The sequence below is a fragment of the Bemisia tabaci genome, chromosome 5 (genome assembly GCF_918797505.1).
Source record: "Bemisia tabaci chromosome 5, PGI_BMITA_v3".
Taxonomy (NCBI): domain Eukaryota; kingdom Metazoa; phylum Arthropoda; class Insecta; order Hemiptera; family Aleyrodidae; genus Bemisia; species Bemisia tabaci.
The window spans coordinates 50,594,616-50,612,078 of NC_092797.1; the positions used below are offsets into that span (position 1 = coordinate 50,594,616).

A 17,463-nucleotide genomic window follows, 5' to 3' on the forward strand; every position below is an offset into this window, starting at 1 on the left:
GTGCGGTGTCATTTATCTTTAATCAGTTCAAAGCTATTTCGACAATGAATCATCAAAGGTCCGATCGAAGAAGGAATTTTCTGGTGAGTGCTGCGGCTGAACCGACATCACAACTCTACTATCGAAAGCATCAACCAAGACATGATCATTCGTCTGGAAGTGGAAATATTTTGCAACTCATCAGCAGGCCGATTATTGAAGGCTTAGAGCAACCCGACAAGACAACAAATTCCGATATATTACATGGAGAAGATAGGGCTATGTCTTTTCATATCGGGCTGACATAGTTTCAATAATCAGGTAGCTGGTAGTTTAACAGGTAAGATTTGTAAAGTCACTTAGGTATCACAAGTTACATTCGTATCTCTTGTGGAACAGTGTTTGTAGGTATGCTTACCTTTGTGGAGATTAATTGATAACAAAACGAGCATATCGATGTCATAGCCTAACTAGAAAACCATGTACGTAGATTTACAAAGTTTCAGACTTTCTGTTTCTCTTCGATTATAAAATCATGCAACGAAATGTTACAAATGTCATCCCCAGATAACCTTAACCATGTTCCTGACTTATTCTTATGGGAGGATGTAATTCTATGTCTTTTCAAAATCCTTCCATCCGTCTGTACCTGAGAAATTCAGTAAATCAGCCGACTTTCGGACTTTTAACCAGAATCGTCGGCATCTTTACAATTGAAATGATTCTTAGGTGTTTTTGAACAAAGGCATTTTATTAAAATTTTTGTTGGACAGGTTTGATTCACCCTGAATTCTTAAATAGAGAGAAAAAAAATATTTTCTTCACTCTAGAAAGACATGAAACTGACCAAGCTGTAGGTAAGTAAGCAGTTTTTGATTACTTCATTCCATGAAATGTGATGAGCCTTGTTGCTGCAGGAAACACAACATACTAGCAGGAATCCTCAAATAAATTTTCTATCTTGTACAATATCTGTTGATACTTAAGTATTTGATGATACCTACGAAGTACAAAATTTCTGAAAAGACACTGGGAATACCAGCAGAGTTATCTCAAAATTTTCTCTCAGGAACAAAACTAAAAATTGTGGAAGTTTCCTAAGAATGCTCTGAAGACAAATTTACGTATTATTAATAGATGAAGTGTAGCCTGCTACATATCATGTCGTATTCCTCTTCAAATATACATGCAGGTGAGTAGATTTTGAAATTTTGAGCGCACAATTTGCTTAAGAAAGAAGCGAGCACTACCATGATTTCCACTTACCATTACCACTTCCTCATAAATTTTTATAAGTTGATGCTTTTGAAAGTTGAGTTGTGATGTCGGTTCAGCCGCAGCACTCACCAGAAAATTCCTTCTTCGATCGGACCTTTGATGATTCATTGTCGAAATAGCTTTGAACTGATTAAAGATAAATGACACCGCACGAGTGTCATTTAGTGATGAATCAGAGATCAAAGTATAAATTTGAAGCTGCTAGAGCAGTAATTTTATCAGGCAAGAGTGACCGTCTAAATGCAAAATCCACTTATGACAGATCTCAGAAACTTTGCATCACCGCAAGGAGACATTAACAGAATATCTATACACCAAATTATTTACGCAACTAGGTGAATTTCTTTGGTAAATTATTGCGCTTAAGAGAAAGTCCTGACTGTAGAAAACAAGAAATAATACCTGTACCGATAGCATAACTGTGTATACGCACTACAGTGGTCACTTATAAAGAACAGACACGAACAAACACTTATGACAAACATTGAACAAGAGAGCAGAACTGGATTAAGTAACTGTAGTCTCTGATTTAATTCTACACTGCGAATTTGAAGAGCCATAAGACTCACATCAGATGTGTAAGTAATCACTTGGTTTGGGCCAAAGAAACCTCGAACTACATGAGATCATATCGATAAAGCTTAAGAGGTCAAAAGGCTATAATACTAAATAAATCGTGAACTTCTAACTCTTGAATGAATTCAGGACCACTTACTTAAGATAAAAAAACTGCAAAACATTTGATTTGAGGCGAAAGTGAAAAGAGAATGGTTAAAAAAAAGTAAAAGAAGAAAGTCTGGGTTTGGACATTGGACTTGTAAAACTGATTTTCAGAATGCACCTTAAAATGAGCCGATAGGCCGTGGCTCCAGGTTGTAAAATACGATGAATATTATTGCCAAATGCTTGGTTGAAGTCGAAAATGGATTTAAATTAATTAAAATTAAGAGATTTCGAGTTGTTTGGATCATTTGTGTTATCAATCTGCGTTTGTTTACACGACCGCGACCCACATACGGCAGGGGCACGCAGAGGATCGATAATGGAAATCGTTCAAAAGAGAGATAATATTCTCCGCGCGCAGAAAAATCGATATATCGAAAAAGTGGCGCGCGGAATTATTTTCTGGTGCAGCGCCGGAAAAAACAGTCGGCGAGCAGGAATCGATATATCGAGAATTCTGCGCGCGGAACAGATTTGGAGCGCCGCGCCGGAAAAAATAGTTTTGACACAAACGGCGAGCAGGAATCGATATATCGAAACTTCCGCGCGCGGAACAGATTTGGAGCGCCGCGCCGGAAAAAATAGTTTTGACACAAACGGCGCAAATATATCGAAAACCGGCGCGGAATCCGGAAATTCAGAGATTTTCATCGAAAACGGATTTTTTCTTTCCGCGCGCCAGAAAAAATTCCGCGCGCGCAAGAAAAGGGTTTTGACACTAACGGCGTTCCATACGACCACGTCACTTGAGCACTTGAGCTTGACAAATGCAAATGCGCAGTTGTGATCGGAAAATGGTCAAAAATTCGACGCGTGTCTGCCATGTTTATATTTTTAGTGAAGTTTTAGGTTAGAAATTCATCGCTCACGTGGTGCTGAAAAGTTCTCAAGTTGTAAATTTACTCTCTCATCATGGGTCGTAAAGCTAAATTTGCCGAAGAAAAAGTGAAGAAGGGCCCTGGTAAAAAAACGAAGAAGCAAAAAGATCCCTCTTTTCCATCAGCCATTGCAACCACAGGTTAGTACGTACAAACAATGTGACCTAAGTTTCTCCTCGCAACGTAAGGAAGGAAAAGATGAAAGAATAAATCTGCGCATTGACCAGAGATAAATTAGAAGAATTGATCATTCCAGAATGGTCCTCCATAGCCCCTACCACACCGTTCAACGAATCATGAGATTACCTATTTGAGTATGGTATTCTGCTTTTTCAACAAGTTGATTTGATTGATAGCTTTTCACCGAATATCTGTTAAAGAGGGCCCCTGTTCCCTGTAAAGGCCATGCACTGGACGAAGTGTAAGTTCTGAGATTATGCGAATGTAACTGTCAAGTGCAGGAAATCATTCAAAGCAAGGTGTTAGTTCATCTAGCAAATAACTCTGAAAGAGACAGGTTTGTTACAAAATCTCACCCTTTGTAGAGTCCTTGCCAAACAATTAAATAATTGTATGCCCCTTTCAAAGTGCCACAGAAGATCAGTTGCCTTTAATTTAGCATTGAAAGTTAATACTAGAATTCAGATAGTGGATCTTCTGCTGCACTCTGAAAGTGCATAAGCTTAGTTGGCTTCGACCCTAGCACTTTGGACCATTTCCCCATGAAATTTTCAAATTCTGATGCTGAATCTTGCTTATTTTTGGCTAAATTGATGTAAATGGCACTCCAATTTTACACAATTGATGCCTCAGCAGTTGAAGTATTGACTTCTTCGTCTATTCACCAACTACTCCTTCCTAAAATTATTACTTAACAACACATTGTCTTCTGTTACTCTCACACCTGTTTGTCATAATAATTGACATAATTTAAACTCCGCAGATGATGAAGAGCCCAAGAAACTAAGTCACAGGCAGAAGCTCCGTCTCCGAAGAAGACTCTTGCGAAGAGAAGCCCGCAAACAATTTTTAAAAGAATTAAAAACCAAGAAAAAAGAGAAAATCGAAGCTCAGAAAAGAATGATGAACGGTCTGAAGCGCGACACCAAAACTGGTAAGTGAATCTTGTTTACTACTGTAATTTTAAAACTCACGTTTCTTGTAGGTAGCTTCTAAGAAGCTCAGTAGACTTATTGTTCACATTCTTAGTTACATGTTGTTGAGGGAATCATATAAAGGCTTATTTTATCCGTGGAAAGCATGGAACGCGATGGTAGCTGTTCGGGCTGGTTCAACGAGCCTGAACCAACCTCAACCTACCTCAGAAGAGTGGTCCAAGTGTTCCACTGGAATACATGGAGCGCACTGGAACGCGCCAATGGAACGGGATTAAAAAGTGATGCGTTCCGTTGTGGTTCAGATAAAAAAAAAACCCCACAGTTACCTTCAAAGACACCGTTGAATGCATACAGAGTGATCCATAAGTCTTGCACCACTCTTATAACCCATATCGACGGTGAAACTACCAAACCACGTATCTCGGTTTGCGACGTCGCAGACTTCCTGTCATACTTTATTTTTTAAATGAAAAACTACTTAACGTCCAGTCTTGAAAATTTCTGTGATTTTTCCTCTTCGTGCGGAGAAAATTCTGTGAAAATTTTAAGGAATGATATTGATTTGGTCTACTTCCACAAAGTAAAATGCGAGCGTAGATTTTTAAACACCGCAAACGAGATACGTGGTTTGGTAGTTTCACCGTCGATATGGTTCTTGCCTCGTTTGCCCTGCAAAATATATTGAGGGTTCCTAATAGTCATTTCTTGAGACCTCCAGGAGCACTCACAGAATTGGATTACATTTTGCAATAAGGAACCACCATCCCTGGCTCTCCCATACAAGCACATATCTGCCTAGGGAAACCTATGGCATGTATGTCGTTTCTAAAATTGGCCAAAGATAGTGCTTCCCTCTTGCAAAATGTAATTCAATTTCAAGTCTCAATCTCAATTCGCACAAAAGCTGCAGGGGCCATTCTTGGTGCTGGTGGTGCAGGACTCTTGGATCATCTTGTATGGTCTCTGGAAAACCAAATTATCCCAGGGGCAGATTTGGGCATGGCGTTCAAAAGCCTTGCCTTGTGGCGACAAATTTCATGGAGGGGGAGGGTGCCAAAAATTTTTGGAGGCAACGGGGTCAGGGTTTTTTAGGTTACCAAGTGAAACTATACAGAGTGAAAAAACCTAAGAAAAACAAAGAGTACAATAGAGTCACAATGTTCTGGATTGCGGATGAAGTCACTTTATGAGACTGTTTTGTCCAGTCCTCCTGAGACTAGTGTGCGGCGACTGGCAATGCGGTATATGCGGGGTCCCAGCTCCGGTTTTTGTTCAGAAAATACAGGTATAAAATTTATTTCATCCAAACCGGGAGTGTCGTACATTTTTTAATTGGACATGACTTCGGTGAACACAATTTGCCAAAGTTTGCGGAAATAATCATTGATTTAAATGAATAAATCCCAAAAACCACTCGCAGCCCGCCATTCTCCCACAAGCTGCCGTGTTAAAAAATGCTGAATGGTTCCCAGATGGTTCCCACTTTCCGGCGAACAAGGGGCTCGGAATGGCCCGTTCATGGATTGACTTTATTGGATTGGCTCCAGTACGTTGCTACTATATTGTACTCTATGAAAAAACGAAAAGTGGAAATTTATGGGCGGCAGAATTTGATAGCCAACCTAATTAGTGTATTTCTCTAAAGAAATGTACTATTTTTCATTTAATTTTAGTCACCGACAATATTTTATATTTATTTTATTTTAGATGACTCGGAGACAGGTAGCAAAATGAAAGGATTTCATGATGATAACAGCTCATGGTTAAAACCCAAAAAGAAGAAATTACTACCAGATGAAGATAATGAAGACGATGAGGATGAAGAAATGGATGTTGATGTAAGTTGTAACCTTTGAACTATGTAGAATGCGAGTATTTAGTATGATCAATCAATGAAGAGAGAACAGGTCTGTTAAGCGAGTTACAGAACGTTCAGTGCTTGAATCCTGCCATTGTAGTATGTACTTTCACTTTTGATACTATCAGTCACTGGGTTTTTTGATGGGCCCAAGTTTCCATTAATAATAAATCTTAATAAAATATTGTACGCTTGCTGTTCATCGGTAATTAAGACTTAAGGACACTTAAGTCACTTTAGGTGCGCACAAGTCGGCAATGGAACAGTCTGTCCAAGGAACTCCATCAAATTCCTTACGACAGATGGATTTATCCCCTTTGGTTGCCAAGTTGCATGCTGTAAGTGTACCTGAACCTCGCTCACTGGCCAAGCAAATTTGAACACTTAATTCTTTTCTGAACATAAATCATAATTTCTGGCAAAGGTTATATAAAATTTTCTTGCAATTCAATCTGTATTTTAATTTGTCCTATAGTCTCAGGAAGAAAATGGCTCAGAAGTTGATGATTCTGAAATGGAAGATTCTGATGATGATGGTGTGAAGAAGGATAGCGGTTTTAGCACTGATTCTGATGATGCCTCGGATGACAGTAGCGATGATCAAGATGACAGTAACGCTGATGAAGATGATGATGATGATTTATTACCATTTGAAAAAGCAGCAAAGAAAACAAAGAAGAAACATGCAAAAGAAGCGTGAGCTAAATTAAATTTTTACAAACCCATTCGCAAGATCCTGGAAGAATTTATTTCAGAGGTGGCACAGAAATTGGTCGTTCCATTAGAAAAGAAACCCAGGATTTCCAGTGGTCTGGAAAACTTGGGAAGTCAGGGAATATACGGTGACCTGGCAGTTAGGGAGTTGTGCGAGTAATGTTTTGTCTCTGCAAATTCAGCCATTGCCATTTGAGAGAACATGTACAACCTCAGAGTGCCCTTTTCCGTTATTTGAATCACAAGAAGTAGACTTCTTGTCCAAAGTCCAGCAAATACTTCTGTTATTTATAGATGAAAGAAATCCATGTGGAAGAGTTGTTTCAGGGTCAGGAAATTAGGACACTTCGAAGCCAGAGAAGGACAAGGAAAGTCAGGGAAATGAAAAATGAAGAGATTAAGGAAATTCCGGAGAAATCTTAAGAAAATTAGTCCAGTTCTGTTGAATGAAATAAATGGAAACTTCAAGCAAAAAATAGTCTAATTTTCCGTTTACTCAAATCCAATGGGAACTGAAATTTTAACACATGGAATTAAGGTGGTTGGTTTCTGACTTTAGCCATCAATGTGTTACATATTTTATTCTCTTGTTTTTTTTATCAGGAATCGAAATAAATTGTTTGTGTAATCAGTTAAAGAGAAATGTTTTTAGCACTGTAACGCAAATTTCTACCTTCAGTGAAATTTAAAAAAAGGTACACTCATGCTCTCATACTTAAGTAATGGTTAAATTTTCTCTCTTTCAGGAAACTCGCTGCTGAAGAAGAGAAAGAAATGAATGCTGATCACTCAAGTGAAGTATTCCAATTTCCGAGTGAGGAAGAGTTGCAGCAACAACTACCTATTCCTGAAGTAGAGCAGAGAATCCGCGATAACTTAATGGTTCTTACAAATTTTAAAAAGTTCAGGGAAGAAGGAAGGTAAGCCTCAAAATTACTAAGTCCTCTCTTTCGTATTTTCAAGGAAGAATTTATTTTTTAAAAGAAAATTTGCTCTTCACTGCTGCAATTTTAATTTTAAGATTTTGTTGACAATTATTTTTATCGATGAATAAGTAAAGTGGAATAACTTAATCATTCTTGTGTAAAATCTGTACGAGTTTTTCTTTAGTTGAAATCACTTATCTCTTTTTTTCGTTTTTTCATGCAACCGTAGGAGCAGAAACCAAATTTTCTCCAAAATCATGTTGCAGCCATTTAATTTCCAAATATCCTCTCTCTCTCGCACTTAATTTTATGAAATTAACACCCAGGACTTGCCATTGTTAACAACAAGAATTAAAATCAAAAGAAAAAGTGATTAAAGTCATATTCAGATTAAGTTGTGTTTAACATCAATTGCTCTCATTATTCCATCATAGATCTCGGACTGATTACATGAATTTGCTGCTGAGAGATTTGTGCAACTACTTCAGCTACAACGAATTCATGATGAAGAAGATACTCAATCTATTCTCTCTACACGAAGTCATGAATTTCCTGGAAGCTAGTGAAACGCCACGACCATTGACTATTCGAACAAATAGTTTGAAAACCAGTAGACGTGATCTTGCCCAGGTTTGTTATTTCTCCTGCTTTTTATTGTTTAGAAAATGTATTTCTGTATCTTATTTTTAAAAGAAAGGAAGCCATTTCTAATTGGACAGAGTTAAGCAGAAATGCAACAGGCTGCATCTGAACTGAAAAAAATATGGTTTGAAGTTTTATTCCTTGAAAAGATTTAACGTCGAAAACAAAATTTAATGGCTATTTTCTTGTCCAAAATAGTTTTTCTCAGTGGAATTTTCACAGGAAAAAATATTTAACCAATTGAATTCAAAACTACTTTCTACTCATCCTTCCCTGACTGTAACTTGCTGCATCTCTGTTAAACTCTATCTAATTTTGACTGTCCGCAAAATACCAAATGTCAGTGCCAATACCAAATCAAATTCAAGAGATTGGTACCACTTCTGGTAGAAATGGTTTACAAAAATTTTGACTCAAATATTGACCCAAAAACGTCGAACCGAATTGAAGTTGATCACTTGAAAGTTGTTGTTCAAAAAGTTTGGTTCCAATGTAAAGCCATTGACAGTTCCATCTGCTTTGATTGAGGCTTTACATTTTTGGCTGAAAATTCAACTTAATGCTCTCTTGACACAGAAATCAGCCGAACTACTCGCTTTCTCAGAATACTAGAGAATGTTGTCTGGGAAGAGTCAGACTTAAATTTTTTGACCCAATTTGGCGATAACCGCTCCTATGAAAAATTTGCCCCCATGATCTCAAATCCTCTTTTCGTGTGAATAGTCACAATCGTAAAGTAAGAAGTCAATTAACTTTCACAAAAAGTAAATCTGCCGGGATAAATACTCACAAAATCTGAAACGCTTTTCTTCGAAATTATATAATTTGCAGGAAATATTATCGTATTATTGCTTCTTCCTTATCTATTCTATTTAGAATGTTTTAAAATGTAGAGTCAACTATTAACGAAGATTGCTCTTTTAAAATTAGCATTTTATAAAAGCATTAGCTTCTTTTTTGACACATCTTAGTAAGTGTTGTTTGCTGATGAGTCTGTTTATGATTACAGGCACTGATTGGGCGCGGTGCAAATGTCGATCCGATTGGAAAGTGGTCTAAAGTAGGTTTAGTCGTATTTAGTTCACAAGTTCCTATTGGTGCGACCCCTGAGTATTTAGCCGGACACTATATGATTCAAGTAAGTTTGTAATTTTGCGTCTACTTTACCTTAGGAACTGAACTTAATATTTGAATTAAGAAAAAATTTATGATTTTGTGTAGCTTTAACACATTGACTAATGTTTTTTTGCTTCCTGTAGCACCAAGATTAAACCATTATGTGCAAATGGAATGGACCTAGTTGAACTGAATTCTTGACCGTAGCGAAACTTCAGCCGCACAGTATATTGACAAGATTTCTGGGCCCTAACAGTTTTTCATTTTTGCCATTCTAGCAGGCGCAGTTTTAATCGCAGAAAAGCAAAGCTTTCTGTTGACAGTGAGATGATCTATATATTGTACAGGTATTGCTGTAGGCGTGAGGAACCTAACTCAGAATTCAAAGGGTTAATGAAGAATTTTTTTTTCCCCAACAAAGAGCTTGATGCAAAAACGGCTTTTTTCGCCCCCCCTCTGGAAGTTCTTCAGACTTTGTCTATTGATTACTCATACTTGAGCGCTTCTTTTCCCAAATTTTCAGACCCCCAAAAAATTTTGGGGGGGAGCTAGGGGAGGTGGAAGTCAAAACCTGTGAACCTCGATATCTCTTGAACAAAGAAAGATATCGAGGTCCGGTTTGGACGAAAAATCGTCTAAAATTGCATACTTTAAGATTCTAAAGGTTGAAATCCCGATATCACATTTTTAAGTCAACATATGTGCTTTTTTCCAGTTTTTAGGTCTAGAAAATTTCTTTTAAACAAAAAATTTACAAAGATCTCAATTTTTTATTTGAACCAAAACCAGTTTTTTAAATTGTTCGTCTTTTTTCGCATCCAGCGAGTGGTCCATTAAGCTGGGGAACCAAACGGTTCCGGAGTTATGATCGATTGAAGTTTCCGCTCAACGCGCGCCGACCGATTTTCGCGCGCAAAAAAGTCGGATTTGACTGTCATTAGATCAGATTGAATGTTCAAACTGAGCAAAATGCTTTATTAGGGACTCTTGAGGGTCGCTGAGTTCAGATACTACCAAATAATTTACGTTTTTAAAATTACAGCTCCGCAGCGCTATTTTAGAGGCCCACTGAGCGCCGACCGGCCGCTCAGTGGTCCTGTCCGAAGCTGCAATTTTAAAAACGTGAATTTTTTGGAAGTATCTGTAATTTCTGAACTCAGCGACCCTCAAGAGTCCCTAATAAAGCATTTTGCTCAGTTTGAACATTCAATCTGATCTAATAACAGTCAAATCCGACTTTTTTGCGCGCGCAAAACGGTCGGCGCGCGTTGAGCAGAAACTTCAATCGATCATAACTCCGGAACCGTTTGGTTCCCCAGCTTAATGGACCACTCGTTGGATGCGGAAAAAGACGAACAATTTAAAAAACTGGTTTTGGTTCAAATAAAAAATTGAGATCTTTGTAAATTTTTTGTTTAAAAGAAATTTTCTAGACCTAAAAACTGGAAAAAAGCACATACGTTGACTTAAAAATGTGATATCGGGATTTCAACCTTTAGAATCTTAAAGTATGCAATTTTTGACGATTTTTCGTCCAAACCGGACCTCGAAATCTTTCTTTGTTCAAGAGATATCGAGGTTCACAGGTTTTGACTTCCACCCCCCCTAGCTCCCCCTCAAAATTTTTTGGGGGTCTGAAAATTTGGGAAAAGAAGCGCTCAAGTATGAGTAATCAATAGACAAAGTCTGAAGAACTTCCAGAGGGGGGGCGAAAAAAGCCGTTTTTGCATCAAGCTCTTTTATCTAGATGTACCATTACTACTACAAGAACTATGCGCTCTGTATCTATCCACGTGAACTGAATTTGTAAAGATACCAAGGAACTTAAGTAACATTACATACTACAGATTATACAGAGGAGCAGGAGTTCTGGAATTCTCTGTCTTTTGTTTCAAGAAATTAGGTGCATGAGGTTGCTAGTTTAATTACGTCGTTTTGTCGTTCCTTTTATGGAACCCCATTTACAAAGGTATGAACCTACATATCATTTTTTGTTTTTCAGGGTGCTGCCAGTATGTTGCCAGTCATGGCTCTGGCCCCGAAAGAAAATGAGAGAATCCTAGATATGTGTGCAGCGCCTGGGGGTAAAGCATCACATATAGGTAAAAATCCAACATGTTTTCTTCTGTAATGAAATTTGAAAACCATCTTATCGTGCTACTTAAAAGCTTTTTAACAGGATATTGTTGAACCATTTTGTGTTGAAAGAGGATTATTTCTACTAAATAAGTGTTCATTTATTTGCGGAGAAGGCGAGCTATTTTTTAAAAGATTCTATGATCATTGTTTGATGGGAGAGAGATAATGAGAAAATTCAAAAGTTGGGAGAGGGAGTTGAGAAAAGTATTGCATTTGATGTAAATATTAACAGGAGAAATATTAGAAGTGAGGGGTTGTATGAATGCAAATTTTGATGTTAGTTTTCAATCATATTGATGTAATTTTCACTCAGAATCAAATTGAAACGTAAATTTCTTGTGTCAGTAATTAGCCTGAATGATATCTTAGTATTGATTTAAAAATCAAGAAACCTGTTCCTTTGTAAAGCCACAATTTTTAGATGAGTAAAATTTTTCTGTATGGCTCATTACTTCTAGATGTAAAAATCTTTTCTCAGACTCATTAAGGGTTGACTAATTGCAGGTGCTATAATGAAAAACACAGGAGCATTATTTGCAAATGATGTCAACAAAGATCGAGCTAAAGCAGTAGCTGCCAATTTTCATCGTTTAGGTATTACAAATGGAGTTATTAGTACTTTAGACGGTCGGAAATATCCCTCGGTGAGTATTAGTTTTTACTTTTTTTCCTTTTTTTCTCTCTTATCAGGAGGACTGTGGCATTGGTCTCAATTAATTTATTTCTTGTAATCATGGATTCCAATTGTCCGTCTTTTCAAATAGATTGCATTTAGCCAAAGAAAACTGATGCGATTAAAGACTTTTAAAATGGTGCATTCTCTTCTTTGCCATAAAAAATACAAAATGTCGATGGCTAAAGTGCAACACCACATATCTCCATGACATTGTTTCAAAATCTATACTCCTGTTTTTTTTCGAACAGAATCAAGTCAACTTCATAGCTTAAAATTTATTTAGAATATTCTACCGACAAAGTATGAGTGGAAGTCTACAACTTCGCAAACAGAGGAATGTGGTCTCGTACTTTCGACATTGATATTTGTACAGTAATTCAATTTACACTATCATTTCATTTAAAATTAACAATTTTTCTGTTGAAAAACAAAAACTACATATGTTCTTATTGTAGGCATTATTTTTGATAAAAACGAAGATGCATGATTTTTAAAACACTCCAAGTAGGTCGGTTCCCTTCTGTTAAATGCGATCTAAATCAAAGATTTTTGGAGACCATTTCAATCAAAATTCAATTTTATTTCCCATTTATTCCAGACATTTCCTGTTGCTTGCTTTTGCAAGGATCATGGAACGACTTTATTTATCATCTTTAAATTACTTAATAGGAGCAAATAAGAGCAAAAAAATAATACTAATAGGAGCACTGCCGAGTGTGATCTGCTGATGAGGTCTAAAAAGGCCCAAACCGGTATAGATCTCTCGGCGTGACTCCAACTTAATATTCCAATGCAAACTGCCTGACCTGAACACTCTCCCCCCTCAGTTTCGTACTGGTATGCATTAGAGTTCAAAAAATTTACTTTTGACTCTAATTATAATTGTTGGAACTTCTTGGCTTTGTTTTCCCCGCAAAATGGTGTGGACCCAGCACCATTTCTTCACCTTGTTAAGGTGTATCTACAGCTGCGTGAAGTAAGAAATTTCTCCGCGCAGGGGGCGCCACCGCTGTGTTTTAGAGTCCGTACAGCACCACGTGAGTCCTTGAGCTTTTATAAAAGTTGAAGGAATTTCTGTTTAAATCGAAGATAAATAAGTTCTAGCTATAACATTCTTCTTCCTATTGACCCTAAAAACAACGTGAAAAGTCATTTCTGAAGCTCTGCAATTTGATCCCAGAAAAAAGTAGGGTTAAGCATGATGACCTTGATGCAACCAATCGCGCTTGATCGCTCTCAGCAGTTGGCAGATATCTCTCTCCCACCGTGAGCTGTCTCTCCCGCACTTACAGATATCCCGTAAGAGAAACTGGGATCAATTTACAGCTTTTATTATTAGACTTTCAAAGCTCGCGTTTGTTTCTAAGGATTCCAGACGTATGCTGCTAGAACTTATGAGTCTTAGAATTTAAGATACCTATTGTGATATTTAAATAATCACTGATTTCGGAGTCGGATTTTAGCAGCGCGACGTGGTGGATTTTTTCGGAACTACAGCTGAAGATTAACCTTAAAAATGGGATAGTTGCACCATAATCTTTTGTCCTTTCATGTAACCTCAAAAATTCAACTGAAACGGAATGCTACTTTCTAACTCCTGTGTCCAATGATGCATCTTAGTTTGATTGATCTATTGTTCCAGTGTTCCAAGTGTATTGTTCCATCCAAATTGCCTCTTTATTCACTTTTACTAATCCCTCATTTGTTCCTACAGATAATGAAAGGTTTCGACAGAGTTTTGGTGGATGCACCCTGTTCTGGCTCCGGAGTTGCATCTAAAGATCCCAGTGTAAAATCTAGTAAGGATCATAGCGATATCCAGCGATGTTTCAATCTGCAACAAGATCTCTTACTTGCGGCCATCGATTGTACCAATGCCAAGTCACCCACAGGGGGATATATAATTTACTCCACGTGTTCAATATTGGTGAGTACTAAATTACCTGTAATGCATCGTCCAGTAAAAAGAGATCAACAGTAGTGATGAAATTAATCCAAAGAAAGAGTGGCTTCTATTTTCCAAGGTGGAACTGTAAGTTTGGAAAAAGCCAAGTATTACTTTCGATCACCGAAATTTTAAAATACATACCTCTCGATACTTCAGACGCATCAGTCGTACTTTTTTTAAAAATATAAGAAAAACACTCTGTTGCTTAAAGAAATTTGTGATCTTTGTTTACTTCTTTGTCAAAATGCTTTTTCTGACTGCAAGATTGCGCCAACTTTATAGTAAATCCAACTGGCAACTTAAACCTTATTCTGCTCACTGATATTAGTGGAGAGTAGTCAAAACTGCATGAGTACTTCTGAATTAATGATGTTGATGGTTGCTCCTTAACTGTGCTAAATAACCAAATCAACGAGCGATAGAGATGCTGTGAATAATAAATGCTTCACTTTAAATTAAAATTAATTGCATTTTTTCTTTACTGACTTTTTACAGCCTGAAGAGAATGAACTTGTTATCCAAAAAATTTTGGCCAAGAGGCATGTTAAATTAGTAGAGACTGGTCTTGATTTTGGAAACGAAGGTTTTACGAAATTTTTAGCACACAGGTTTGTATTTTTAAGATTTTTCCTCATAATGTCTAACAAGTTATCTTGATTTTCATAATCATTAAGGAACAGGCTCATTTATTTGGAATAAAAATCCTCACCTCATGTATTACCTTTGCCTGGGAGAAAAGAGAGGTTGTAACTGGTTAGTTTTATGACGCCAAACTAGTAGATATTTACTAAAAGCAAAAATCATCTCTGCGCCATCAGAGCATTGATAAGGGAGTCAGTCGCCGCATGGACCAAACAGAGTGGCCCTGGATTAGCCAAAGTTGCATTAGCGGTGCGTTTGAATCTGAGTACAGTAACGATTGTCGTTATTTAGCTTTCATTTCCTCAATTATCAGACAATGTCATTTATGGAATAGTTAGTTTTCTCAAGTGAAATCTCATCTTCTTTTGAATAGGTTCTTATGGATTTTTGCATTAGATTAACTCTGAGAAGATATCAGCACGAAAGGAACATGCGTTATGCATTCTCCCATAAGAACACATGTTAAACCGAGGCCGAGTTTCATCTACTAGCTAGACGTTACAGAAACGTAGTTATAGCCTCTCCATTCTTGTAGGCAACAGCGTTACTTGGATTTTAAGTCTTTTCACAGTTTCTATTTCTTTGAAAATTTCCTCCTGTACTTATCGTTTTAGCTGCTAAAATAGCTGTGCTGAATAGAAATTATTGTCAACTTCAGAAATGAACATCTGAAAGACTTATGCAAAAAATGTGCAATCAGACCACTGATAACAGAATTCATAATGCCCTCACTTAGCTATTCCTCTTTCTAATTGTTACAAATTTTTTTTTTTTATTTCCTCTATCAATATTTCAATAGAACTCTTCAGCGATTCTATGGACTCTCGGATGCATAGAGTTCTTTTCATTCGCAAAAAATCTCGACCAAAGATTTGCAAAATATTGTAAAAGAATAGTAACTTTCAATCAGCTGTCTTCACCTCAGCATCTTTCATCCAGAATTAATCATCTTTGTCATTTTGACAATACTTCTCTGATTTAAATGATTTTCTCTTCTTTTCAGATTCCATCCATCAATGAAATTAGCTCGGAGATTTTATCCCCACACACACAATATGGATGGTTTCTTTGTCGCAAAGTTGAAGAAAATATCCGACAAAATCCCCACGACTGATGTAGAAGAAATGGACGAAGATGAGGAAAGATGGTTCATGAACGAAAATCCTGATTACATTTTACCTTAATTTTACCCAATTATTTTTCATTATGTATCTATCTGTACATATCCTTTTGTAATTTTTTTGTTTTCATAATGAGGATGAAAATAACACTGTATGTTTTTAAAATTGTCTTTTAACGTATTTTTAATTGTGGCTCAAAGAATGATTTTGGCGGAACAGTATTTAAAAAATTAATCCTTGGGATAATCGAGCACCGTCAGTTCGGTAAATGTAAGTTATTTTCTTGCAATTATCTATTCCATTCAAGTAGGGTCATTACTCATTACACACATTTTTTAAATTAATATTCTGAAAGTACATATAAAATAAGTAGACACAAGATCTTTTGATATTTCATTTAATTAAATTTTGAGTGAGGAAAAGACCAAAGTCCTCAAAAATCCAACTCTATTTCAGGAAGAAAAATGGAAAATGTTTTTGCTGTGTTCAAAAGAAGATTGATAAATTTTCAAGGCATCAAGTAGAGAGTCTGATTTCATTAAAGCCTGCAACACATGGAGTAACTTCGGTTTTCAAATTTTTCAAATGAAGAAGAGACAGAAGTAAAAAAGCTGACTTCTAATTACAATGGTAAAATAACTTTATTTTCCAAAAATTCCAAAATAAATTACTGTGATGTTACAAAAATAAAACATTCCAACGAGTCAAAAAGTTTGTATGTACAATTCACAATCCCTTCAGTTTAAAACAAAATATTTATGAATTGTACGATGGAAATTTTGGCTACAGCTAGTGTCCCCCCCCCCCTTTTCCCATTTTTTTTTCCTTTCCACTTACAAGAATTCTGTAATGAGAAATAATGTTTTTACTCTTCACTGTGATACACAGAACTTGACACATTATTAAATACTAATATGCTCTAGCGACTGATGGTGAACTTGACACTTCTTAATCAGTTTTCAAATTAATTTCAGCCACTTAAGCCGTCTTATCTTAAATGCAGAAGTGAAAGTGCTGAATCTGCAGCAAACAAATCAACACTGAAAAAAGTCTTGTATTATGACCATGCCTAAAAGTAGAGGAGTTCAGAAATCCTCTACATATAGCCAGCTGGCTCCTTTGAAAACTCTAAACACCAGCAGAAACAATGTAACCAAAAAAGGTGTACACTAAACTTTCAACACCCTAACTGACTAAACCTAACTGATCCAAATAATCAATGAAGAAACCAATGCTCAACTGTAAAAGAATATTCGTAAAGCATGTATTGTATTACAAATATTAATAAAACACATGGTTGGACAATCGGAGAAAGCGAATTTACATTACAGTTGTAAGACAAGGAGGTCAGAAGGCACTACCTAACCTTTTCTGCACTTCACACCTGTTGGTTTAGGGCTACGATATAAATCCGGATCAATGTGCAATGCAGAAAAGATTAGACACAGCCTCTCTTGTATTCCCAATGCAAATCATTTTAGCCGTGCGGATTCACAGATAATACTAAACCGTCAACTATATGTATTCTCTTTGCACCTTTATCGCACCAGTACTTGAACTCTGATGATTTGAGATACCACCAGGAAGAGAAATTACAGTGTGTTTCAGGTCAGCATTTTGACTGTCCACACTGACCAAAGCGATCCAAAATCAAGATAATAGGAAGTTTTGTGTATTGAAGTTGCACTTGCTTCGTATACTTCAA

General features: G+C 36.8%; 1 protein-coding gene across 1 annotated transcript; it reads left to right on the forward strand.

Moving 5' to 3' along the window:
* The first annotated feature begins 2,761 nt into the window (after window positions 1–2,761).
* LOC109032008 (28S rRNA (cytosine(4447)-C(5))-methyltransferase) lies at window positions 2,762–15,928 on the forward strand. The gene is made up of 12 exons (XM_019043890.2): window positions 2,762–2,998; window positions 3,802–3,972; window positions 5,684–5,814; window positions 6,310–6,530; window positions 7,295–7,468; window positions 7,909–8,104; window positions 9,126–9,254; window positions 11,235–11,334; window positions 11,876–12,015; window positions 13,762–13,974; window positions 14,491–14,603; window positions 15,641–15,928. The coding sequence occupies exons 1-12, from the start codon at window positions 2,893–2,895 to the stop codon at window positions 15,819–15,821; spliced, it is 1,875 nt and encodes a 624-aa protein (XP_018899435.2). The 5' UTR covers window positions 2,762–2,892; the 3' UTR covers window positions 15,822–15,928.
* The last annotated feature ends 1,535 nt before the right edge of the window (window positions 15,929–17,463 follow it).